The 25758-nt window shown below is 44.4% G+C and overlaps 1 protein-coding gene across 2 annotated transcripts; it reads right to left on the bottom strand.

Annotated features, from left to right (window-relative positions):
* Window positions 1-1297: 1297 nt before the first annotated feature.
* On the bottom strand, window positions 1298-25530 carry NUDT5 (nudix hydrolase 5). 2 transcript variants are annotated; one of them, XM_060694923.2, is made up of 10 exons: window positions 25335-25530; window positions 20877-20990; window positions 13405-13472; window positions 11544-11596; window positions 10060-10167; window positions 8982-9077; window positions 6043-6144; window positions 3704-3712; window positions 2566-2619; window positions 1298-1546 (listed from the first exon to the last, which is right to left on the bottom strand). In XM_060694923.2, the coding sequence occupies exons 1-10, from the start codon at window positions 25476-25478 to the stop codon at window positions 1437-1439; spliced, it is 858 nt and encodes a 285-aa protein (XP_060550906.1). In that variant the 5' UTR covers window positions 25479-25530; the 3' UTR covers window positions 1298-1436. The 2 variants fall into 2 exon arrangements, with proteins under 2 accessions (XP_060550906.1, XP_087730475.1); XM_087874349.1 differs by lacking the exons at window positions 1298-1546; window positions 2566-2619; window positions 3704-3712 and adding an exon at window positions 3726-3813.
* Between the last annotated feature and the right edge of the window lie 228 nt (window positions 25531-25758).

The following is a 25758-nucleotide window of genomic DNA, read 5'->3' on the forward strand; positions in this document are numbered from 1 at the left end:
TGATTCACTGAACAACTCTGGCAAGGAAGGCTAACAGTAACAGAGTTGGAAGGGACCTTGGAGGTCATCTAGTCCAGCCCCCTGCTCACTCAGGATACCTGTACTAGGGATTTGAACTGCCACATTATCTTTGACCAAATCAAAGATAAAACACTTCATAGAATGTTTTTCTGGTTTTTAATTGAAGTTAATCCTTCATACATAAGGTCGTAAGACGGGGTGGAATTTACGTAACTGTCTCAGTTGGCAACAAAAATATTGGGATCAATTGTGGTCATAAGTCGAGGACTACCTGTACACAGGGCCCCTCCTTCCAGTTTTTCCCCCTGCACTGAGCAAGGTGTAGGCCAGGCTGGGAAAGGGACTGGCCCAAAATCCTCCAGAGAACTTCCACGGCTGAAGAGGAACCAGGGTCTCCTCAGCCTCGGAGACCAACCCATCGCCCACCACACCAGGGTTTCTGAAACATGGCAAGTTTGAAGACTTGTGGACTACAACTCCCAGAATTCCTTGCTAGAGGCAGGGAGAAAATTACGGGCAGCCTCAGATGACCTGCAGCTCTCAAGACCTCTGGAAGTTCTGCCTGTTGGTCCCTCAACCATTTATGGGCAAGCCAAGGAAGATGGGACCTCTTCCCTGCACTGTCCAGGAAGGAGAAGACAAGCATGGATGAAGTCCCAAGAACTTCACTTTTAATGATAAAGAGTTGGCCAAGCCCAAGGCAAGAAAAGACGCAACCCGCAGTCTTGGCTGCCAACGACTTGTTCTGGCCTGCCACCGGAGGTGGTGGTAGACTCAGACAATGAGGAGATTGGGGAGGAATATGGGCTAGTCCTGGAATCTGGAGAAGGCTCTAATGAGGACTCTGCGTCGGAGGCAGAGATGGGGCCAGGGCCGTTTGACAGTTGTCAGCTGCCTTCGGAGTCGGACATCAGTGAGGCAGAAGGACAGCTGGAGCCTGTTCCCAGTGTGCGCATGCGCAGAGCTGCCAGGAAAAGGGAACAGCTAAGGAACAAGGGTCGACTCAGGAGTAAAACCACAGATGGACGGTGGAATGGCCCCTCCCACAGGGAATAAAAGAGGAACGAAGGGGGAGTGGAGTTTGCAGGAGACAATTAGTTCCCGACTCTCCGAGACTCCTTGCCAAGTTTCGAAGATATCGGCCTGGTAGCTCTCCAAGCCAGATGAGGTCTGTAAATTCACCCTTGAAAGACTTAGCTGGCTGTGAACGACAGGAATTCACAGAACGCTACTCAACGCAACAATCCGGCAGTTCAAGAACCCATATAGACCGCAAGACGGTAAAAAGATTTATTTTTATTTTTCCACCGATGATTCCAGTGAATTAAAAGTAAAAATTTTTTGTGCAGCAAACAGCTCGGTTTACGTTATTCGGAGCAAAATTCTCGGTCTTGGGAGTTCTAGAGCGTGGCGTTCTAGAACTTCATGAAGGGCACCTGGAAGGGCTGGTCCGTGGCGTGCCTCAGGGCCAGGGCGTAAGCGTACAGCTTGGCATCCACGATCAAGTTTTCCTCGGCCACCAGTTCTGCAGAAAATACACATGCACAAGGACACACATTAGACAAATGACATCCAGGAGCCGTCTTCCATCCCGAAGGCCACGGGTGACGGTTTCCCGTAATACAGCTGGCCCTCGACTTATACAACAGTCCACTTAGCGCCGTTGTAAAATGGAACGGTCCCTAAACGAACTCATTGTAAGCCAAGGACCCCCAGAAGCAGTTAGAGCTTGTCCAAAATAAACAATTTGCCAAAGTTGTATAAAGGAGGTCTTTCGTTCAAATCAAAAATGACGGAGCTTCAAATTTGGTTTCGGTCCAATTTTTGCAAGACGTGAGCCCTATAATCCTGGCAAAAACCGAATTTAATTCTAGAAATAATTTAACTGAATAATGTAACCACAGCTGAAATAGAGACTCTGATGATTCCATCTGCAGCAACCTCTTGCTCTCTTTAAAGCATTATTACAGTAATGTAATGATGTTATAATCATGCTTTAGATGAGAGCTAGAAGAGAAATTGTCCAGAATGGAGCCGAGTCCCTGATACTCTCTCTTTCATCGATTTAACGTCCAAATTATTCCTCAAAATTAACCAAATTATTTCTCAAAACTAGCAATAGCACGTAGACCTATATACCGTTTCACAGTGCTTTACAACCTTCTCTGGGGGGTTTAAAGAGTCAGCCTCTTGCCCCTAACAATCTGGATCCTCATTTTACCGACCTCGGAAGGACGGAAGGCTGAGTCAACCTTGAGCCAGTGAGGATCGAACTCCTGGCAGCGGGCAGAGTTTATCCTGCAATACTGCCTTCTAACCACTGCGCCACCAGGAAGGAGAATGAAAAAGAAAGGGAAGCAAGAAGGAAGGAAGGAAAACAGCATAACAGAATGACGGAATAACAGTTGGAAGGGACCTTAGAGGTCGTCTAGTCCAACCCGTATAGCAGGAAACACTATATACCATTTCAGACATCTCTTTAGGTTGACCCTTGGAAGGAAGCTTCAGTTCTACATCTCAAAGCAACTCTCCCTACTGCCTTACCTTCAATTCTCTGCATTAAATCGTTCTTGGGTAGCGTAACGACTTCCACAAACTCTGAAGAGGAAAAACAAAACGGAAAAGCCTTGGAAATTAATGGAGTTGGCGGCATCCTCCGTCGCACTGATTTTTCATCTAAAATGTCCGCTTCGCCCATTTTAACATCTAGAAGGACGTCACATGGCCTAGTGTTCAGTCACCCTTTATGAAATGGCACCAATAAATGAGAATATTCGAAGCTCAGGGTTGAACTCAATGGGCTGCTTGATGCTCTCTCAGCTTGGTGGTTTTCATTACCAAGGCAAAAACATCTGCAGGAAACTGGATCTCCCAAACCTTAAAATCGGGTTTCTAACTCGGAAACAATGTTTTAAAAAATAATTTGTATTTCCCTGATCCCTATATACAGGTAGTCCTTCACTTATGACCACAATTGAGCCCAAAATTTCTGTTTCTAAGCTGTTGCAATTGTTCAGTTAGTTTTGCCCCATTGTATGATCTTTCTTGTCACCGTTGTTAAGTGAATCACTGCAGTTGTTCAGTTGGTAACACGGTTGCTAAGTGAATCTGCAGTTATCAAGTTAGTAACACAGTTGTTAAGTGAGTCACTGCAGTTCAGTTAGTAACACGGTTGCTAAGTGAATCTGCAGTTATCAAGTTAGTAACGGTTGTTAAGTGAGTCACTGCAGTTGTCCAGTTAGTAACACGGTTGTTAAGCGAATCTGGCTTCCCCGTTGATTTTGCTGGTCAAAAAGGGATCGCGTGACCCCGGGAATCTGCAGCCGTCATAAATATGAGTCCGTTGCCAAGCGTCTGAGTTTTGAATCATGTGACCCTGGGGAAGCTGCAACGGTCGTAAGTGTGAAACACGGTCATAGCTCACTTTTTTCAGTGCCGTCGTAACTTCAGACCGTCACTAAACAAACTTCATAAGTCAAGGACTACCTGTTCATGCATCTTATCCCGTTACTAACAAAGAACCCATGCGCAGGGCGACCTTAAAAAAAACACACAATTTCTGATGACGGAGGATATTAGTGACTAGCAAAAGATGAGCGAATTCAAACCCGACTCCGAAGGAAATTGAGAATATCCGTCTCGGTTCCCAGCCAAAAAGGAACGGAACCCGGTGTTAACGTACCTCCTTCCTCTGTAGGGGAGAAACAGAACACAAATGTCACAAAATAAGACCTCGGTGGATCTGAACTTTTGTGGCATTCAACACAACATGGGTTTTTTTACGCCTTTGATCTTCGAAATTAGAGAATTTAGAATATTGTCCCTGTGAATGCGCACTGATCGGCATACATTAAAATGAAATTTCATTGCATGCAGGGTTACCAACCTCCGAAATACTCTACATAAACATGACTAAATAAATAAATAGAAATACAAAATTATGCATATACTAGGACCGGGATGGCAAACCTATGCAAGCGTGTCACAGGTGGCATGGATAGCCATATTGGTGGGTACGCGAGCTCAGCTCCAGCATGTGCATGTTTTTTGGGCCTTTTGGGCCCACCGGAAGTTGGCAAACGGGCCATTTCTGGTCTCCGGAGGGCCTCCTGGGGGAGTTGGGAAGGCTGTTTTTGCCCTCCCCAGACTCCTAGAAAGGCTCTGGAGCCTGGGGAGAGAGAAAAACGGGCATACCAGGCCATCACATGCCAGCAGCGGGAGGGGGGGAGAGCGTGGATGGGTCATGCACGCATGGGCAGGGCACATAGAATTATGGATGTGGGTTTGCACGCATGCAAATATCCGCCACCACCCCGCTCCTGGCACGCAATGGCAAAAAGATTAGCCATCACTGTACTAGGACAATTAATCAGTGGAAGAACTTGCCTCCAGAAGTTGTAAATGCTGCAACATTGGAAGTTTTTAAGAAGAAACTGGACAACCATTTGTCTGAAGTGTTTTATGGCTTCCTGCCAAAGCAGGGGGTTTGACTAGAAGACCTCTAAGGTCCCTTCCAACTCTCTTGTTCTATTCTACCCACACGTATTATGTGACACAGAGATTCTGGAGGTATTTTGGATGCCTACGTTCAAATTTTTCTAGCTGCAGGTTTAAAGGTAAGTGCCTCTATTGGTGTAACCCATGTTACGTAAGTTACCTATCCATGCTGCCGTGGTCGTAAGTGTGAAAAACAGTGCTAAGTCACTTATTTCAGTGCCGTTGTAACTTCAAACGGTCACTAAACGAACTGTGGTACGCTGAGGGCTCTCTGTATGCAAAGGATTGGAAAAATAAACACTGCAAACTGGCGATCGTCCACTAGATGGCAGCAAAGATTAAGCCTAATTCTGTATCTCTGCTGCCATCAAGTGACCTGTGGGATATTTATAGGGCCAGATATGGGAGCTTTACAAGAGTGGTACGGTGGCCTAGGGGTGGGATTCAAATAATTTAACAATAGGTTCTCTGCCCTAATGACCAGCGGGGTAGGTGTGGCTCGGTGGTCATGTGACCATGTGGACGTGGCCAACTCAATATCACTCACGTCGATGGGCGCTTCGCCTTAGCTGTTACAATGTAACAAGGGTTAACCAGTGAGGCAGTTTCTGTAAGCAGGGCAATAAAGATTAGGCTAGAAACACCACCAGAATGTTTCCTTTCTGCCTTCCTTACAGGATTAGCCCTGTAAAGTGGGGGGGAAAACAAAATAAAATTTCTTCCAACAATCGGTTCTCCAAACTCCTTAGAAAGTTAACAACCGGTTCTCCCGAATAGGTGCGAACTGGCTGAATCCCACCACTGGGTGGAGCTCTCGCCTCACAATCAGGAGGCTGTGAGTTCGATCCTAGGTAGAGGCAGATATTTCTCTCTCTGGGCACCCTGAGAATATATCTGCTGGACAAAACTCCGTACTGGCGACAGGAAAGGCATCCGGCCAGTAAACACTCAGCTCCATTCAGGGGTGAAGTTGGGGGTCATTAAAAGAAGATGATCTGGGAGCTTTACAAAATCCATAACTCATTCATTCAGCCATACTTCGATATTGAGCTGCATCTCAAGGTCAGTTTTTCCCCTAACGATTCTTCTACAACGGGCAACTTTTAAGATCCGCGGACTTCAACTAGAGAGCCCCAATAAACGCCCCAAAATTAATCAAAATCCATTATGGATCTTTACGGAATTTTGCCCTTGGAAAAGTTAATTTGGGAGAAGGAAAAAAAGGAAAGGAAAGTTAACAAAACACCCACCGAGTTGGGGGGGTGGGGCGGTTATTATAGATAAATCTATGTTTAAGAGATAAATAAATATACAGAAATAAGGGGAAAGTATTGATATCATGTTATATTTAAATAGTGAACAAAGCTTAAGAGCTATATGTTTATATGAGTACTAATATTATTGTAAAGTGACGGAAGATGCTTGGGACCAGTGATGTCATATCTATGTCCAATGTTTTTTAAATTTTGTATTATTAATAAAAAAACTTTTTAAAAATTTAAAAAAAAAAAAAAAAACACCCACCGGGTTTTTGTTTCGGCTTCAGGTTGACAGGGAGGTCTCCGTTGATAGTGACGGTCGCAATGTGAGAGGCACAGTTTGTCAGTCCGGGATCTAAGCACAAAGCTATGAAAAAGCATCAACATTCAGTTAAACAGAAAAGAAACCAGAAAACTATCTACCCTCATTCATGGAGGAAAAAAAAAAAATTACACAATTTTTGTACATGTCCTTCCCGAGATCTTGAGAGAGTACGCGCAGCCATTCTCTTATTTGATCGGCCTGCAGGTAGTCCTCGACTTACAACGGTTCGTTTAGTGCCCATTCAAAATCACAACGGCGCTGGGAAAAGGGACTGACGACCCCTTTTCACGGTTACAACCTTTGCACCGTCCCCGTGATCGTGAGATCAAAATTAATCAAGGAGAGAAGCAACCTGGAATGAAGGAGAAACTTCCTAACGGTGAGGACAATTAACCAGTGGAACAGCCTGCCACCAGAAGTTGTGGGTGCTTCATCAATGGAGGTGTTATAAGAAGAGACTAAACAAATATTTGTCTGAAATGGTACAGGGTCTCCTCCTTGAGGAGAGGGTTGGATTAGAAGACCTCCAAGGTCTCTTCCAATATTTTGTTATGTCCTTCCTTCCTTCCTTCCTTCTTTTCCTTCCTTTCCTTCCTTCCTTCCTTCTTTTCCTTCCTTCCTTCTTTTCCTTCCTTCCTTCTTTTCCTTCGTTCCTCCCTTCCTTCCTTCCTTTCTTTTCCTTCCTTCCTTCTTTTCCTTCCTTCCTTCTTTTTCTTCCTTCCTTCTTTTTCTTCCTTCCTTCCTTCTTTTCCTTCCTTCCTTCCTTCCTTCCTTCCTTCCTTCTTTTCCTTCCTTCCTCCTTCCTTCCTTCCTTCCTTCCTTCCTTCCTTCCTTTCTTCCTTCCTTCTTTTCCTTCCTTCCTTCCTTTCCTTCCTGGAGGTTTTTAAGAAGAGACTGGACAACTGTTTGTCTGAAATGTTATAAGGTCTCCTTCTTGAGTAGGGGGTTGGACGAGAAGACCTCCAAGGGCCCTTCCAGCTGTATTCCGCTTCCGAAAACTGTTATTGCTAACCTCTTCAACGTGTCTAGCATGTTAATCACCAACTTTCTCCTGTCAACAATACCTGTTTCCCGATTTAGCAACATAATCACCCAGATTTAATTGGACTAATTAAGTGCTATTAAGGGGGCGGGGATCCTTTAAGCGACTTGATGGATAGACTTTCTCCAGGACATCATCTGCTGGACGTCTCAGTGGCAAAAATAAAATTAAACAAAAAAACAAACACTTAATCTTTCCCCTGGTATTGCCGGCAAAGCGAGGAGAGCCTGTGGCTTAGAGGTTAATACAGTACATCTACCTAATATATGCAACAATATATATCCTGCCAACAAAAGTGTGTATAGTTGATGGTTTTCCCAGTTGCAATGGATGGCTGTGAAAGTTGGACCAGAAGGAAGGCTGAGCGCCAAAGAATGGAGGCCTTTGAACTCTGGTGCTGGAGAAGACTCCTGCGAGTCCCTTGGACTCCAAGGCGATCCAAACGGTCGGTCCTAGAGGAGATCAACCCTGACTGCTCTTTAGAAGGCCAGATCCTGAAGAGGAAACTCAAATCCTTTGACCTAATGAGAAGGAAGGACTCCCTGGAGAAGAGCCTAATGCTGGGAACGATGGAGGACAAAAGAAAAAGGAGACAACAGAGAACGAGGTGGCCGGATGGAGTCACTGAAGCAGTCGGTGTGAGCTTCAATGGACTCCAGAGGATGGTAGAGGACAGGAAGGCCTGGAGGAACGTTGTCCATGGGGTCACAATGGGTTGGACATGACTTTGCAACTAACAAGAAAAATATATGCAAGGAGCCCGGGTTCGAATCCCAGAAAGGCTATTGATGACAGCTAAACGTCTTGAAATAGATCTATACTAGTCTCCCTTTATTTCTTTGTTGGTAAAACATAACTTTAACACAATTAAGTAGTTTGTCGCAGAAGCGACTGCCTGCAAAGCTCCCTGGATTGGGGCTGAAAGGCGAAAGGGGAAGCAGGATGCTCCGTCCCATAATTGGATAAACCAGGTTGCCCTGATTAAACATACCAACACTCTCAGTGGCCTAGTATCGTTTGGGACGGTCTTACAAGGGTTGGGGATTATGGGTTAGTAGCTACTACTTTTAAGGGGTGCTTCAATTCAATATAGAGGTGAGGTCAAATTTCAAGTTTTTACGACGTACCTCCAAGATTCACCACGTCTTATCATCTTATTTAGCAACTACAGGTTGTCCTCGACTTACAACTACAATGGAGCCCCAGATTTCCGTTGTGAAGGGAGACCTTTCTTAAGGGAGTTTCGCCCCATGTTATGACCTTTCCTGCCCCTCCCCGTTGTTAAGTGAATCGCTGCAGATGTTAAGCTAGTCACGCCGTCGTTATGCGGATCTGGCTTCCCCCGTTGAATTGGCTCGTCAGAAAGTCACAAAGGCTTGATCACGTGAGCCCAGGAGGACGGTGCGACCGTCATAAATAGGGACCGGTGGCCAAGAGTTCGAATTTTGATCACATGACCCCCCCCCAGGGATGCTATAACGGTCGCAAGGGTGAGAAACAGTCATGCGTCGCCTTTTTGGATCCTGTGGTAACGTCGGTCACTAAATGAACCGTTGTAAATCGAGGACTACCTGTATATGCAACTCAGGATTGAAATGAAGGGTTCTTGGTGATCTCTGAGCTGGGTGGTTTTCTTGGAGACGTTTCATGACCCAACTAGGGAACAGCATCAGTGCGAGGCATCTAGATGATGTCACCTAATTTGGGTCATGAAAATTGGGTCTGCAAGAAAACCACCAAACTCAGAGAGCACCAAGGACCCCACAGTCCTCCTTTCTTCTTCTTCTTCTTCTTCTTCTTCTTTTTCAACAGTTTTAAGGCAAAACTCAAAAACTACCTGGAGAACATTCAAGGATGTCCCCTTTGTAACCCGTTTCTTCTTCCAGTTCGCGTAAGGCGGCCGTCTCGGGAGTTTCATTGCTGTCGATTAGACCTGTGGCGCAAATACACAGCTTGAGTTACAGGCAGCTCTCTCGAAAGGACGGGAAGGAGGGACACACAACGGAGCCATCAGAGCTTCAAGCGAGCCGGAGTTTCTTCAGGAAAAATACATTGGACAAAAGAGGGAAGGGGAGTGAAAAGGGAAGGGAAGGGAAGGAGGAAGGGAAGGGAGAGAGAGGGAAGGAGGAAGAGGAAAGGGGAAAGGAAAGGGAAAAGTTGAGGGAGAGAGGAAGGGAAGGGAAAGGAGAAAGGAAAAACAAAAGGAAAGGAAAGGAAGGGAAGGGAAGGGAGAGAGAGGGAAGGAGGAAGAGAAAGGGGAAAGGAAAAGTCAAGGGAGAGAGGAAGGGAAGGGAAAGGAAAAAAGAAAAAAGGAAAGGAAAGAAAAAGGAGAGGAGGGGAGGGGAGGAGAGAGGAGAGGAAAGAAAGGAAAGGAGTAAAAAGAGGGAGGGAGGAAAGGAAAGAAGGAATGGAGAAGGGAAGAGAGGGGAAGGAGGAAGAGAAAGGGGAAAGGAAAAGTCGAGGGAGAGAGGAAGGGAAGGGAAAGGAGAAAGGAAAGGAAGGGAAGGGAGAGAGGGAAGGAGGAAGAGAAAGGGGAAAGGAAAAGTCAAGGGAGAGAGGAAGGGAAGGGAAAGGAAAAAAGAAAAAAGGAAAGGAAAGAAAAAGGAGAGGAGGAGAGGAGAGGAGAGGAAAGAAAGGAAAGGAGTAAAAAGAGAGGGAGGGAGGAAAGGAAAGAAGGAATGGAGAAGGGAAGAGAGGGGAAGAAGGAAGAGAAAGGGGAAAGGAAAAGTCGAGGGAGAGAGGAAGGGAAGGGAAAGGAAAAAGAAAAAAGGAAAAGGGAAAGGAAAGAAGGAGAGGAGGAGAGGAAAGGAAAGAAGGGAAGGGAAGGAAAGGAAAGGAAAGGAAAGGAAAGGAAAGGAAAGAAAGGGCTTCTCATCCCAATTACAAAGCCCAAGGACCTCCGTCTGACCACCTACCTGCAGGGAATTCCAAGCAAAAGGCTCCCAAGGGAGGCCTGAATTGTTTCACGAGGACCATGCAATCGTAGTGGAGAGTTCGTTGCAGCACCGGAATAACAGCCACACCTACCAGCCGAGAGGAGAAGCAGGGGAAAGAAAACATGATCGACCCACACGAAAACAGCCGAAAGTTCAATAACTCATCGATAACCAGAGGATCCAGAGAGGATCTGGAGAAGTTGTGTAGTGCGGCCCGTGGCCTTATTGGTCCCTTGGGGGTGACCGGTTGCTCTCTTTAGATCTAACCTAGTTCACAAGTAAAATTCGCTTTCTGGAGCCCCCCGGAGAATCAAGGGGAAAAATTAATACGCTTTTGGTCTGCAAGACAAATCCACCTTTTATTAAAATGCATTTTATCCCATCCTTTGTTGGGACTGTGATGTTCTGCCCCAGCTACGGACCCCAAAGAACGCAGCACACACAAACTCTATACAAAGCTTATCAAATAACTCAGTCTTTATCAACCAAAGGCTGTTAATAAACTGTCTTAACAGCCTACCAGAATTCTAAGATAGAATTCACAGTCTTACTAGAGTTGGCACAAAGCCCAGAAGCAATTTTGCAGAGAATCCAAACACAAAGGAGTGAACTAAAGTTGTTCCCTACAGCTTGCTGCAATCGGCATTCCTCCTTAAATAGGCTAAGGGAGTGGCCAATTAGCCCCAAGCCTTACTCTCGAGGAGACCTCCTCCTGACGAGCCACTCCTGCCTTTTGGCAGGTCTGCGTGCTTGTGCATCGAGAAGAGGCTCCTCCTCTTCTTCCTCTTCACTTATGGAAGCTTCTGGAGGTTCTGAAGGCCCTGGCTGAATCCCCGCCTCTGGCAGCACATCTTCTCCAGCCTCCTCACTGTCCGACTTGAGCGCCAGCTGCACAGACTACTGGCGCAGCACCACACCAGCCTCCTCGCTGTCTGAATCAGCTACTAGCTGCACAGGCCACTGGTGGGCCACAACACACAATGGCAAACTTTTGGCACGCATGCCACAGCTGGCACGCAGCGCCCTCTCTGCGGGAAAGCGAGCCGTCGCCCAGCTCAGCTCCACCAAACATGTGCAGACGGGTCCCGTCGGCCAGCTTATTTTTGGGTCTCTGCCATGCATGCGTGGGGGATGAGGCACATGTGGGAGACATGGGTGCGTGCATGGGGGGAGGTTGTGGGTGCATGCGCAGAGGGGCAGGTGGTCACATGTGCATGCACAAGGGGAACACGGGAGGATCGTGCGTGCTTGCACAGCGGGGTGGGGCATATGGGCGTACGATGCATTGCATTATGGGTGCCAGCACGTGCATGTGCTTTCAGCACGCGACAAAAAGGTTAGCCATCACTGACTTAGGAGGTTCTCCCACTTTCCCAACCTCTTGAGCAGAGGTGGGTTTCAGCAGGTTCTGAATTGGGGAGGGGGATTTTTTTTGACCCACACAGTAAGGAAAGTATGCTTACCATCAGCAGAAACCCCTTCTTTCCTGGTAGTACGTTTGACCGATTCCCATATTCTGTTAAAAATTACAAAAAGGAAGATAAATATCAGAACCTGGATTGTTGTTACTTTCAAAAGCTGTCATGGATAATGTCATTTTGACCAAATTGATTGTGCTTTTTTTTTTCTTTGAAAAGTTTCCTTTATATAGCTTTCTTATCTATCTATCTATCTATCTATCTATCTATCTATCTATCTATCTATCTATCTATCTCTATCTATCTATCTATCTATCTATCTATCTATCTATCTATCTATCTAATCTCTATCCATCTATCTATCTATATCTCTATCTATCTATCTATCTATCTATCTATCTATCTATCTATCTCTATCTCTATCTATCCATCTAACATCTCTCTCTCTATATCTATCTATCTAACATGTCTTTCTATCTATATCTATCTAACATCTGTCTATATCTATCTATTTCTATCTATTTATCTATCTAACATCTCTCTAACATCTGTCTATTTCTATCTATCTATCTATCTATCTATCTATCTAACATCTGTCTCTTACATCTCTCTCTCTCTAACATCTGTCTTTCTATATCTAACATTTGTCTATATCTATTTCTATCCATCTATCCATCTATCCATCTATCTATCTATCTATCTATCTATCTATCTATCTATCTATCTATCTATCTAACATCTGTCTCTCTTACATCTCTCTCTCTCTCTCTCTCTCTCTCTCTCTCTCTCTGTCTATCATCTATCTAATCTATCCATTTATCTACCATTTACCTACCTACCTACTACTTACCTACTGTGTTTCCCTGAAAATAAGACCCTGTCTTATATTTTTTTGAACCCCGAAATAAATGCTTGGCCTTATTTTCGGGGAAGTCCTATTATTTTGGGGCACGTGGAGGAAACCAGAGGAAATGGCGGAGACCAGCTGCGCGTGCGTTTAAATATTTTCAGGGAGGGCTTATTTTCAGGGGGGGCTTATATTAGCGCATGCACTCAAAAGCCCGATTGGGCTTATCATCAGGGGAGGTCTTATTTTCAGGGAAACAGTTACCTATTAAAAAGTTTTCCTTTACTTTATACACTCATAGGAAGTACCAAGTTAAAACTTTAGGACTCTATTTTTGGAGTAATTAAGATTGCAATTTTTTTTTCCTTTCGGGGTCAAATCTCTAATACGGTGTTGCCAAAATTCAAACATTCACTCAGTTTTGATAGGTGACCCTGGCGTGATCTGGAGCTACAGGCTCAATCACATATGTGACCTGCACATTCTTTCATTCCGCATTACATGTGAAATATACCACCATGGCTTATATAGTACAACTTACGTTTAAAACAAACCCTGGTTTGCCACAGTACGGAAACTCAGGTCCTGAACATCTCTACAAAAATGGCCTAATAATTATTGATTTACCCAATACACTTACAGCAATTCATTTAGTAACCGTTCAAAGTTACAATAGCACTGTGACTGTTATTCACACTTACGACAGTTTTAGCATCCCCATGGCCACATGAGCGAAGTTCAGATTGACTCGTATTTATGACGGTGTCCCTGGGGGGGGTCACGTGATCCCCTTTTCGACCTTCTGACAAGCCAAGTCAATGGGGAAGCCCGACTCACTTAACAACGGTGTGACTAAGTTAACAAATGGAATGATTCACTTAGCAACTATGCTACTAACTTAACCACTGCAGCGATTCCCTCAATGACTGTGGCACGAGAGGGTGTAAAATGGGGCAAAACTCAATAAACGTTTCACTTAGCAACAGAAATTCTGGTCGTAAGGTGAGGACTGACGGCAGTTCAATCGTTCATAGGCTGAATAAAAGACAAGATAGCTACCTTGTTTGACCGGTTGGGTCAACGTAAGTGGTTTGGTCCAGCTTCACCCATTTTCTTTGAGTAATGGTCTGAAAAGAAAAGAAAAAATAAACATCAATTAAACCATGGTTTAAAACGGTCAATGCGTGGCTAACCACAACCAAGCATATCAGTTGCCGCACATTACAAATCGAAAGCAACAGACTCCAGAGATATCCAAGCATGCAACCTATTATAATTTTGAATATGCTCTAATGTAAACAGACAAACTATTAAATATATTTACAGGGGAGAATTAAGATTAAATGTGAATTAAATCTAATCCAATATGGTATTTTTTGCCTTGACTGTACCCTTCTCGCTTCGACTTTCAAAAACTCAACAATGCTTAAAAAATTGACTCCCCCCCCCCAAACATTTACAACACTCAAAAAGCACATTTAAGGAAAACAGATTTTAGCCTTACCTTAAAAAGCAGAAGATGCTTCAAAAAGCAGCATGTTCTAAATTATAGAATTATTTTAGGATTGCGATCCGTGCTATTTCTACGGCGTCTTAACATCACCGAGGAAGTTAGCTATTACCTCCGTGTTCCTTCTTATGAACTTTGAATGGGTGCTGAGGGAAATCCTTAAGTTCTTGTTAAGCCCGGAGAATTTATATTTGCAATTAAAAAAGAGAGAAAGAAAGAGAGAGAGAGAGAGAGACCGTAAGAAGAACCAGGAGAGGAAAACAGAGGTGACATCATGGCTTGAGAAAACTCAGGATCAAAAGCTGAAGATCAACAGCGGTGAGGATTTTTTTTTTTCCAAGCTCAAGAGAAAAAAAAAGGAGGAGGAGAAATCAGGAAAAGAATTAAAAGGGAAGAATTCCAAAGATGCTTTTTTAAAAAAAAATTTCAAAAGGCACCTGGACTTTTGTTTTTCCTCGAAGACGTTTCGCCTCTCGTCCAAGAAGCTTCTTCAGTTCTGACCTCGGTCAGAACTGAAGAAGCTCCTTGGACGAGAGGCGAAACGTCTTCAAAGAAAAACAAAGACAATCCAGTTGCCTTTTGGGAAAAAGCATTTTTGGGACAAACAAGACTTGGATGGCTGAGAATTTTTCCACCGACATAAAAGGAAGGAACTGCCATTTTAGGCTCACTTATATGAGAGTAAGGTGAACTAAGGGCAAAAGTGACCTCATGCATTTGCACAAAGGATGCAAAATACACAATTTTCATCAGCAACAGCAGGCATTCATTCATTCATGGCATCGTCTGTCTGACGAAGCCATGATTCTCAAAATTGTCTTCATGGCTTATTGTGTTATACAACTATGTTTGCAGATATTATCGTCCGGTTGGGACTTAACAACGTTGTGGTGAACAAGGATTTAAAAGGTTTAGCTAAACCCGTCAAGGATCAGGAATTGGTTGGGACACAATTACAAATATTGCCTTTTAAGTTAGAGCAAGTTTATCCCGGCCTCCAAATGTTTTCAGTTTTACCTGCTATGAGGTAAAAGACCAAAAAAAAAAAAAAAAAAGGCTCAAATGATCACAAAGAAAAGAAGATCTATTACTGAGGGGGGGAAAAACCCACAGTGTTTTATGGCACTGATCAAGTTTTTTGAGGAACATTTGAATGGTCACAGAGTAAGAGTCGGAAGGGACCTTGGAGGTCTTCTAGTCCAGCCCCCTGCTCAAGCAGGAAACCCTCTACCATTTCAGACAACTGACTGTCCAGCCTCTTCTTAAAAGCCTCCAGCGATGGAGAAGGAAGGAAGGAAGGAAGGAAGGAAGGAAGGGAGGGAGGGAGGGAGGGAGGGAGGGAGGGAAATATATGGGTGAGGAAGGAAGGAGATATGTGGGTCAGGAAGGAAGGAAGTAAGGAAGGAAGGAAGGAAGGAAGGAAGGAAGGAAGGAAGGAAGGAGATATATGGGTGAGGAAGGAAGGAGGGAAGGAGGGAGGGAGATATATGGGTGAGGAAGGAAGGAGATATGTGAGTGAGGAAGGAAGGAAGGAGATATATGGGTGAGGAAGGAAGGAGATATGTGAGTGAGGAAGGAAGGAAGGAGATATATGGGTGAGGGAGGGAGGAAGGAAGGAAGGAAGGAAGGAAGGAGGGAGGGAGGGAGGGAGATATATGGGTGAAAAAGGAAGGAGATAGGTGAGTGAGGAAGGAAGGAAGGAGATATATGGGTGAGGAAGGAAGAAGGAAGGAAGGAAGGAAGGAAGGAGGGAGGGAGGGAGGGAGGGAGATATATGGGTGAGAAAGGAAGGAGATAGGTGAGTGAGGAAGGAAGGAGATATATGTGTGAGGAAGGAAGGAAGGAAGGAAGGAAGGACGGAAGGAGGGAGGGAGGGAGATATATGGGTGAGGAAGGAAGGAGATATGTGAGTGAGGAAGGAAGGAAGGAGATATATGGGTGAGGAAGGAAGGAAGGAAGGAAGGAAGGAAGGAGGGAGGGAGGGAGGGAGGGAGATATATGGGCGAGGAAGGAAGGAGATAGGTGAGTGAGGAAGGAAGGAGATATATGTGTGAGGAAGGAAGGAAGGAAGGAAGGAAGGAGGGAGGGAGGGAGGGAGGGAGGGAGGGAGGGAGACATACGGGTGAGAAAGGAAGGAGATAGGTGAGTGAGGAAGGAAGGAAGGAGATATATGGGTGAGGAAGGAAGGAGATATGTGAGTGAGGAAGGAAGGAAGGAGATATATGGGTGAGGGAGGGAGGGAGGAAGGAAGGAAGGAAGGAAGGAAGGAAGGAAGGAAGGAAGGAAGGAGGGAGGGAGGGAGGGAGGGAGGGAGGGAGATATATGGGTGAGGAAGGAAGGAGATATGTGAGTGAGGAAGGAAGGAAGGAGATATATGGGTGAGGAAGGAAGGAAGGAAGGAGGGAAGGAAGGAGGGAAGGAAGGAGGGAGGGAGGGAGATATATGGGTGAGGAAGGAAGGAGATATGTGAGTGAGGAAGGAAGGAAGGAGATATGTGAGTGAGGAAGGAAGGAAGGAAGGAAGGAAGGAAGGAAGGAAGGAAGGAAGGAGGGAGGGAGGGAGGGAGGGAGGGAGGGAGATATATGGGTGAGGAAGGAAGGAGATATATGTGTGAGGAAGGAAGGAAGGAAGGAAGGACGGAAGGAGGGAGGGAGGGAGGGAGGGAGATATATGGGTGAGAAAGGAAGGAGATATGTGAGTGAGGAAGGAAGGAAGGAGATATATGGGTGAGGAAGGAAGGAAGGAGGGAAGGAAGGAGGGAAGGAAGGAGGGAGGGAGGGAGATATATGGGTGAGAAAGGAAGGAGATAGGTGAGTGAGGAAGGAAGGAAGGAGATATATGGGTGAGGAAGGAAGGAGGGAAGGAGGGAGGGAGATATATGGGTGAGGAAGGAAGGAGATATGTGAGTGAGGAAGGAAGGAAGGAGATATATGGGTGAGGGAGGGAGGAAGGAAGGAAGGAAGGAAGGAAGGAAGGAAGGAAGGAAGGAGGGAGGGAGGGAGGGAGGGAGGGAGGGAGATATATGGGTGAGGAAGGAAGGAGATATGTGAGTGAGGAAGGAAGGAAGGAGATATATGGGTGAGGAAGGAAGGAAGGAAGGAGGGAAGGAAGGAGGGAAGGAAGGAGGGAGGGAGGGAGATATATGGGTGAGGAAGGAAGGAGATATGTGAGTGAGGAAGGAAGGAAGGAGATATGTGAGTGAGGAAGGAAGGAAGGAAGGAAGGAAGGAAGGAAGGAAGGAGGGAGGGAGGGAGGGAGGGAGGGAGGGAGGGAGGGAGATATATGGGTGAGGAAGGAAGGAGATATATGTGTGAGGAAGGAAGGAAGGAAGGAAGGACGGAAGGAGGGAGGGAGGGAGGGAGGGAGATATATGGGTGAGAAAGGAAGGAGATATGTGAGTGAGGAAGGAAGGAAGGAGATATATGGGTGAGGAAGGAAGGAAGGAGGGAAGGAAGGAGGGAAGGAAGGAGGGAGGGAGGGAGATATATGGGTGAGGAAGGAAGGAAGGAGGGAAGGAAGGAGGGAGGGAGGGAGATATATGGGTGAGGGAGGGGGAAGGGGAGGAAGGAAGGAGGGAGGGAGGGAGATATATGGGTGAGGAAGGAAGGAGATATGTGAGTGAGGAAGGAAGGAAGGAGATATATGGGTGAGGAAGGAAGGAAGGAAGGAAGGAAGGAGGAGGGAGGGAGGGAGGGAGATATATGGGTGAGAAAGGAAGGAGATAGGTGAGTGAGGAAGGAAGGAGATATATGTGTGAGGAAGGAAGGAAGGAAGGAAGGAAGGACGGAAGGAGGGAGGGAGGGAGATATATGGGTGAGGAAGGAAGGAGATATGTGAGTGAGGAAGGAAGGAAGGAGATATATGGGTGAGGAAGGAAGGAAGGAAGGAAGGAAGGAAGGAGGGAGGGAGGGAGGGAGGGAGATATATGGGCGAGGAAGGAAGGAGATAGGTGAGTGAGGAAGGAAGGAGATATATGTGTGAGGAAGGAAGGAAGGAAGGAAGGAAGGAGGGAGGGAGGGAGGGAGGGAGGGAGGGAGACATACGGGTGAGAAAGGAAGGAGATAGGTGAGTGAGGAAGGAAGGAAGGAGATATATGGGTGAGGAAGGAAGGAGGGAAGGAGGGAGGGAGATATATGGGTGAGGAAGGAAGGAGATATGTGAGTGAGGAAGGAAGGAAGGAGATATATGGGTGAGGGAGGGAGGAAGGAAGGAAGGAAGGAAGGAAGGAAGGAAGGAAGGACGGAAGGAGGGAGGGAGGGAGATATATGGGTGAGGAAGGAAGGAGATATGTGAGTGAGGAAGGAAGGAAGGAGATATATGGGTGAGGAAGGAAGGAAGGAAGGAAGGAAGGAAGGAGGGAGGGAGGGAGGGAGGGAGATATATGGGCGAGGAAGGAAGGAGATAGGTGAGTGAGGAAGGAAGGAGATATATGTGTGAGGAAGGAAGGAAGGAAGGAAGGAAGGAGGGAGGGAGGGAGGGAGGGAGGGAGACATACGGGTGAGAAAGGAAGGAGATATGTGAGTGAGGAAGGAAGGAAGGAGATATATGGGTGAGGAAGGAAGGAGATATGTGAGTGAGGAAGGAAGGAAGGAGATATATGGGTGAGGGAGGGAGGAAGGAAGGAAGGAAGGAAGGAAGGAGGGAGGGAGGGAGGGAGATATATGGGTGAAAAAGGAAGGAGATAGGTGAGTGAGGAAGGAAGGAAGGAGATATATGGGTGAGGAAGGAAGAAGGAAGGAAGGAAGGAAGGAAGGAGGGAGGGAGGGAGGGAGGGAGATATATGGGTGAGAAAGGAAGGAGATAGGTGAGTGAGGAAGGAAGGAGATATATGTGTGAGGAAGGAAGGAAGGAAGGAAGGAAGGACGGAAGGAGGGAGGGAGGGAGATATATGGGCGAGGAAGGAAGGAGATATGTGAGTGAGGAAGGAAGGAAGGAGATATATGGGTGAGGAAGGAAGGAAGGAAGGAAGGAAGGAAGGAGGGAGGGAGGGAGGGAGGGAGATATATGGGCGAGGAAGGAAGGAGATAGGTGAGTGAGGAAGGAAGGAGATATATGTGTGAGGAAGGAAGGAAGGAAGGAAGGAAGGAGGGAGGGAGGGAGGGAGGGAGGGAGACATACGGGTGAGAAAGGAAGGAGATAGGTGAGTGAGGAAGGAAGGAAGGAGATATATGGGTGAGGAAGGAAGGAGGGAAGGAGGGAGGGAGATATATGGGTGAGGAAGGAAGGAGATATGTGAGTGAGGAAGGAAGGAAGGAGATATATGGGTGAGGGAGGGAGGAAGGAAGGAAGGAAGGAAGGAAGGAAGGAAGGAAGGAGGGAGGGAGGGAGGGAGGGAGATATATGGGTGAGGAAGGAAGGAGATATGTGAGTGAGGAAGGAAGGAAGGAGATATATGGGTGAGGAAGGAAGGAAGGAAGGAGGGAAGGAAGGAGGGAAGGAAGGAGGGAGGGAGGGAGATATATGGGTGAGGAAGGAAGGAGATATGTGAGTGAGGAAGGAAGGAAGGAGATATGTGAGTGAGGAAGGAAGGAAGGAAGGAAGGAAGGAAGGAAGGAAGGAAGGGAGGGAGGGAGGGAGGGAGGGAGGGAGATATATGGGTGAGGAAGGAAGGAGATATATGTGTGAGGAAGGAAGGAAGGAAGGAAGGACGGAAGGAGGGAGGGAGGGAGGGAGGGAGATATATGGGTGAGAAAGGAAGGAGATATGTGAGTGAGGAAGGAAGGAAGGAGATATATGGGTGAGGAAGGAAGGAAGGAGGGAAGGAAGGAGGGAAGGAAGGAGGGAGGGAGGGAGATATATGGGTGAGGAAGGAAGGAAGGAGGGAAGGAAGGAGGGAAGGAAGGAGGGAGGGAGGGAGATATATGGGTGAGGAAGGAAGGAAGGAGGGAAGGAAGGAGGGAAGGAAGGAGGGAGGGAGGGAGATATATGGGTGAGGAAGGAAGGAGATCTGTGAGTGAGGAAGGAAGGAAGGAGATATATGGGTGAGGAAGGAAGGAAGGAAGGAAAAAAGGAAGGAAGGATAAAAAAGTTGGAAGGGACCTTGGAGGTCTTCTAGTCCAACCCCCTGCTCAAGCAGGAGACCCTATAGTACCATTTCAGACAACTGACTGTCCAGCCTCTTCTTAAAAGCCTCCAGTGATGGAGCAACCACAACTTCTGAAGGGAAGGTGTTCCATGATGACTAATTCATTGTTCTCACTGTCACGAAATTTCTCCGTCTTCAATGGGAACCAAGGCCAATGATTTTCAAAGCATCTCTAAGCTTGCTTACAAAGAAGTAGCTCATATTTGTTCTCAGTGAGAGTTACTCTCTAACACGGGCAGAATGATGGTTTCATCAATGTTCAGACATGTTCTAGGAAGGCCCCCCCAGTCTGGATTTTCATTAGGAGCCAACCCATCTCGTAACCTCCACCCCGTGCATTGCAAAATCATTTTTCTGAGGTCCAAACTCATATTCTAACAAAAAGTCGGATTTAAAGGCCACTGAACGTAAAGAAATCTTCTTGTCTATCATCTGAAACACAGGTAGTCCTCAACTTACAACAGATCATTGAGTAACCGTTCAAAATGACCACGGCACTGAAAAAAAATGGAAAAAATGATCATGTTTCACACTTATGACCGTTTCAGCATCCCTGTGGTCATGTGATCAAAAATTCAGGTGTTTGGCAACCGACTCACACTTATGACGGTTGCAGTGTCCCGCAGTTATATCGTCCTGTTTTGAGACCTTCTGACAAGTAAGGGGAAGCCAGATTCACTTAACAATCTTGTGACTAATTTAACAGTTGCAGTGGTTCGCTTAACAACAGGTCGTAAAACAGGGCAAAAACTCCCTTCACCAACGTCTCACTCAGCAACAGACATTTTGGGCTCAGTTAACGTCATAAGTCGAGAACTACCTGTAGCACATTTGCAAAAAAAAAAAAAAAAAACCCTAAGAAAGCAAACTACTTTGACGTTCTTGAACCTAAGATTGATCCCTGGCGTAAAATGACCCCGATTAAACCCCACATACCTCTTCTTTGATGATGCTCTCTTGGGCAGATTTTAGAGCTTCCACAGATGCTTCTTTTTCCATTTTCAGGAAATGTCGGTTTCTCCCGTCTTTCTCAGGACAAAGTTCACTTTTCTACAAACCAAAGTCAATATTTGTCGTCACGTCTGGCCATTCATCCTTTTCATGCTCTCGTTGACAAACCATCTCTTCAGCAAATATTAACAAATATTAACAAACCGTAGCCTGAAGTCAAGTGAGGAATATGTTGGGTGGACAGACAGGGGGGGTAGGTGGGTGGCGGGAATCGTCAGCCAATTTGGCCCGATCCTGTCCTAATCCTAAAAGGACTCAATCGATACGAGCAAATATGTTGCTAAAAGAAAGCAAGAGCAAAAGGACGGCCACATGCATCATTCACATGCAAAATTAGAAGTTGGGATTGCAATTTTGGTGACTTCGTGGATTTCAACACCTTTTGATCCATTGAAAAGAGAATTAATTTAATTTAATATTTAATTTATCGCATTTCTATGCCGCCCAACTCCCAAGGGACTCTGGGCGGCTTACAGCAAAAACAATGCAAACAATGAACATAGAAAAATTATTAAAAAACATTATAAAAACATTTTAAAAACATTAAAAGCCCATTGCACACCATTCATGGCCGGATCTCGCAAGATTGCAACAGCGAGATCAATGGCCCCAGGCTTGCCGGAAAAGCCAAGTCTTCACCGCTTTCCGGAAGGCCAAGAGAATCATCCTTGAGTTTGTGACTTACAAACGCAATGGAGACCAACATTTCTGTTTCTCTGCGAAACATTTTTTTTAATATGTAGAAATTAACAAGCAAGATGTAATATTAAAAGAGAGTTTTATGTGAATTGGTCATGAAAATCTTAATTTGTCTAAAATTCAAAGGTGCGCTTGCTGCTAAATTGAGGGATGAGGAAGCTTTTTTTTTTAATGGGTTGGACAACGGTTTTAAAATTATTTTCCAAAAATAATAATAATAATAATCCACCTATGGTACTATAACGACATCAACGGAGGAGGGAATTTGGAGAGGGGGTTATGTGTGACGTCTTATTCTCATTCTGTATGATATATTAGGTCTATTTTGGGACTTGCACAATTTGTTCTTACGTATTTTTCTTCCAAAATATGGCAGGAAATTGTGCCAACGTTTTGGAGAAATTAGGGAGAGCAATTAGTGCAAGGTTGTCCTTGACTTACATCGGTTCATTTAGTGACTGTTTAAAGTTACAACAGCGCTGAAAAAACTGACTTACGATTGTTTTTCACACACTGTAGGATCCCCATGGTCACATGAGCCAAATTCAGACTCTTGGAAAGCGACTCATATTTATGACGGTTGCAATATCCCAGAGTCAGGGAATCCCTTTTGGCGACCTTCTGACAAGCCAAGTCCACGAGGAAGCCAGGTTCACTTAATAACTGTGTGACTCACTTAACAACAGGGGCAAGAAAGGTCGTAAAATGGGAGAGAACTCACTTAACAAATGTCTCACTTAGCAACAGAAATGTTGGGTTCAATTAAGGTTGTAAGCCAAGGATGACCTTCACTAAAGAAGAGGGTTTGGTAAATCAGGGTTAATCAGAAATTTCAGCTCTGCAGAAAATAGATTGCGACTTTAAGCAGACTAAAGGTAACTCATTGAGGTCTACGGAGGACAATCTGCTCTCTTGGACAACAATTGAGAGTGTAATGACCTACCATGAGGACAAAGTCCTGCAAACTTTTTTTTTCCAATCAGACACGATCTCAGAAAGGTCTGTATCTAACGAGTGAAAACTATCCCACGATTAATATCCATTTTTACAAGTTTTGAAAGCTAGAACATTTTGATTTTAGCAGGGTTGTTTGTGCCCTTGGCTTTATTTTTATTTTATTTTACTTTTTGCCTATCTATTGTGTATTGGATGCGGTTCCACATTTAGCTGCAAAGTAATCTTTCCCAACAATGATACAGCTACGGTGACCCTATTTTCCTGCAAAAAGAACATATGTGAATAAAAGGGCAAATCTGAAAGAGGTTTGTAAGGATAGAAAACATTTAGATGATTATGTCCGTAACTTTGCAGAAGAAAATTCAAGAGCAAAATGAAGAAAATTTTTGCAAAAATAGATTTATAATAATTTTTTAAAGAAAGCATGTGAAGCTATAACGTTATAAGGAGCAAGTGTTAAAAAGGATTTCTGCAATCGGACCATACATTCAGCGGTAACACTTGTACAATATATGTTAAATGAATAAAATAAAGGACCAAACTCACTTTCTGAAAAATAAATCTGTTGATCCATCTAAAGGGCATCTTTTTGAAATAAAGGACTATACTTTTCCTTCCTTCCTTCCTTCCTTCCTTCCTTCCTTCCTTCCTTCCTTCCTTCCTCCCTCCCTCCCTCCCTCCCTTCCTCCCCCATCCATCCATCCATCCAATAGTTTTGTCCTTTATTTTGTTAATTTAACTTATGTCATACAAATGTTACCACTTAATGGTCATTTTAGCCTTTAATGGCAATCTTTGGCATGATGGACAACTATTAGAAATAAATCGCAGGTTTAAATTAAACATTCAGATAGTTTATGATTTCCAGTTATGACACTACGAGACAACACAATGACACTTTCTACAAGTGGAAATTTCCAAACCTTTGCTGCGGAAAATTCAAGAGCAAAACCAAGGAAAACTTTGCAAAAAGCCACAGTGTAAATAAAAATATCTAGAAAGCATGTGAAGCTATAATGTTATAAGAAGCAAATATTAAAAAGGATTTCTGCAATCCGACTGCATTCAGCGGTAACACTTGTACAATATATGTTAAACGAATAAAATAAAGGACCAAACTCACTTTCTGAAAAATAAATCTGTTGATCCATCTAAAGGGCAGTTTTCTGAAATAATGGGCTGCCCTTTTCCATTGATCGATTGATCGATCCATCAATCCATCCATCCACCCATCCATCCATCCAATAGTTATGTCCTTTATTTTGTTCATTTAACTTACGTCTTACAAGTGTTATTTAAAGTCTTTTTAGCCTTTAAATGGCAATCTTTGGCATGATGGACATTGGACAACTATTAGAAATAAATCTGAATTAAACATTCAGAGAGTTTATGATTTCCAGTTTGGTACTAAGACAATACAACGACACTTTCTTTAAGTGGAAATTTCCCAAATCCTGCTGATTTTAGGAGTTTTGAGTTGAACCAAGGTAGCCATGCTTCACTTCAGCTGAAATCTACAGGATACATTATGTAAGAATAACTGATAACGACATTTCATAGGTTAGGAGGGACTGATCTAATGATCTAATTATAATGATCCAATTTAATTAAACAGTAAAAAAAAGTAATTTCCTAATGCTTTGTATGAAGCATAAACAGCAGCCCTGCAAATTATTTTAAACAAAGCTATTTAAAGTTCAGAGCAATTAGTTTTCAAGGGAAAGATGCCAGTTATCTCTATTTCTTCTTTTTTAAATCTTTTTTAAAGGCACCAAGCTGTAAATTGTCAGTGGGTGTTCATCTGATTTTTTTTTTTAATGGAACTTTTTAAAATATATATATATATATATTTTGCTTAAGCTCGTCCGACAAAAAGAAATATTCTTTCCTTTTATACAGTATTGTTTGGAATTTCTATTTTTTTACCTCTGCATTATTAATTCATGTCTTAATGCATGCATTAATTACAAGTACATTTCCATGATTAATTAACGTCGCAAAGAAGGGAAAAAGGAAAGGCAAGTTCTCCGCATTCCTTCTCCCGCTTCTCTTTTGATTTCTGTTCCTTTAATACTATAAAAAAAAGTTTTAAAGATTTAAAAACTTTTGGCAAAAAAAAAAAATGGTTGTAAAAAAAGTTTAAAACAGATAAAGGGACCAGTTATTTTTGAAGGATTATGGGTGAAAGTGGTTTTTTTTAACCCATTGGCATTCAATTATTAGATCAATGAACTGGAGCTAAATTGGCGGGAATGTTATTTTGAGATCTATTTGGAAAATATATATATATATCAAATATCAGAATATATTTGAATATGTTATTTTGTTCATGATTAGAGACTTAGATAACTGGTGGATTTCACAAAACAGAAAAGGAAAACGAGCCGGACTATAACCACTTAATGCCATTAAAAACCAAGATTTCTCATGCTCAGAAACTTTAAATGGACTTCAATTCCCAGAATTCCCCAAACACTTGCCTGGGGAATTCTGGGAATTGAAGTCCACTGATCTGAAAGTTGCTAAATTTGAAAAATCTCTGCATTTTGCAACCTATTCTAACAATTTGCATGCAGTGCGATTCAGAAGCTCATCAAGCACAGGCACTCTGCACATGCTCAACTGCTCTCTGCTCCCCCCCAGCCCAATTAACAGCTGCTAACCTCCCTCTCCTACGAGACTCGCGAGTTGGCGGCAGGAGGTCACCTCTAAACCTTCTCTGCTCACCGTTTTCCCCCCACGAGCAGGAGCCGAAGAGTCTCTCCGCTCCGTTCCGTTCCGCTCCGCTGATTGGCTGAAAGCCGAAATCCTCGAGATGAGGGAGACCGTCCGATGGTAGGGCCCCTGTAGGTGGCCGACTCTGTCACGCATGCGCCTGGCGGGTTGCTTTTTGTACGCCCGCCGCTACCTTCGTTCGTTTGGAAGCGCCAGAGGGAGCCTAGAGATAGGAAAATTAGAGTCGTCCTCAAGTCTCCATGACATTATTTATAGCAATTGGTTTAACTTATATAGGATATGTGTCCTGATCTAGTTTCAGTAAAGATTAAAATGATGTTCTGGTTGTGTTTCAGAACCGAAACAGAGGACTCGGTGTTAAATAAACCTAAAGTTCCGCCTGTGAGGTTTTATTAGACTTATCTCTACATGACCG

The sequence above is a fragment of the Pantherophis guttatus genome, chromosome 7, assembly GCF_059756535.1.
Source record: "Pantherophis guttatus breed Tessera chromosome 7, ASM5975653v1, whole genome shotgun sequence".
In the NCBI taxonomy this organism is placed as follows: Eukaryota; Metazoa; Chordata; class Lepidosauria; order Squamata; family Colubridae; genus Pantherophis; species Pantherophis guttatus.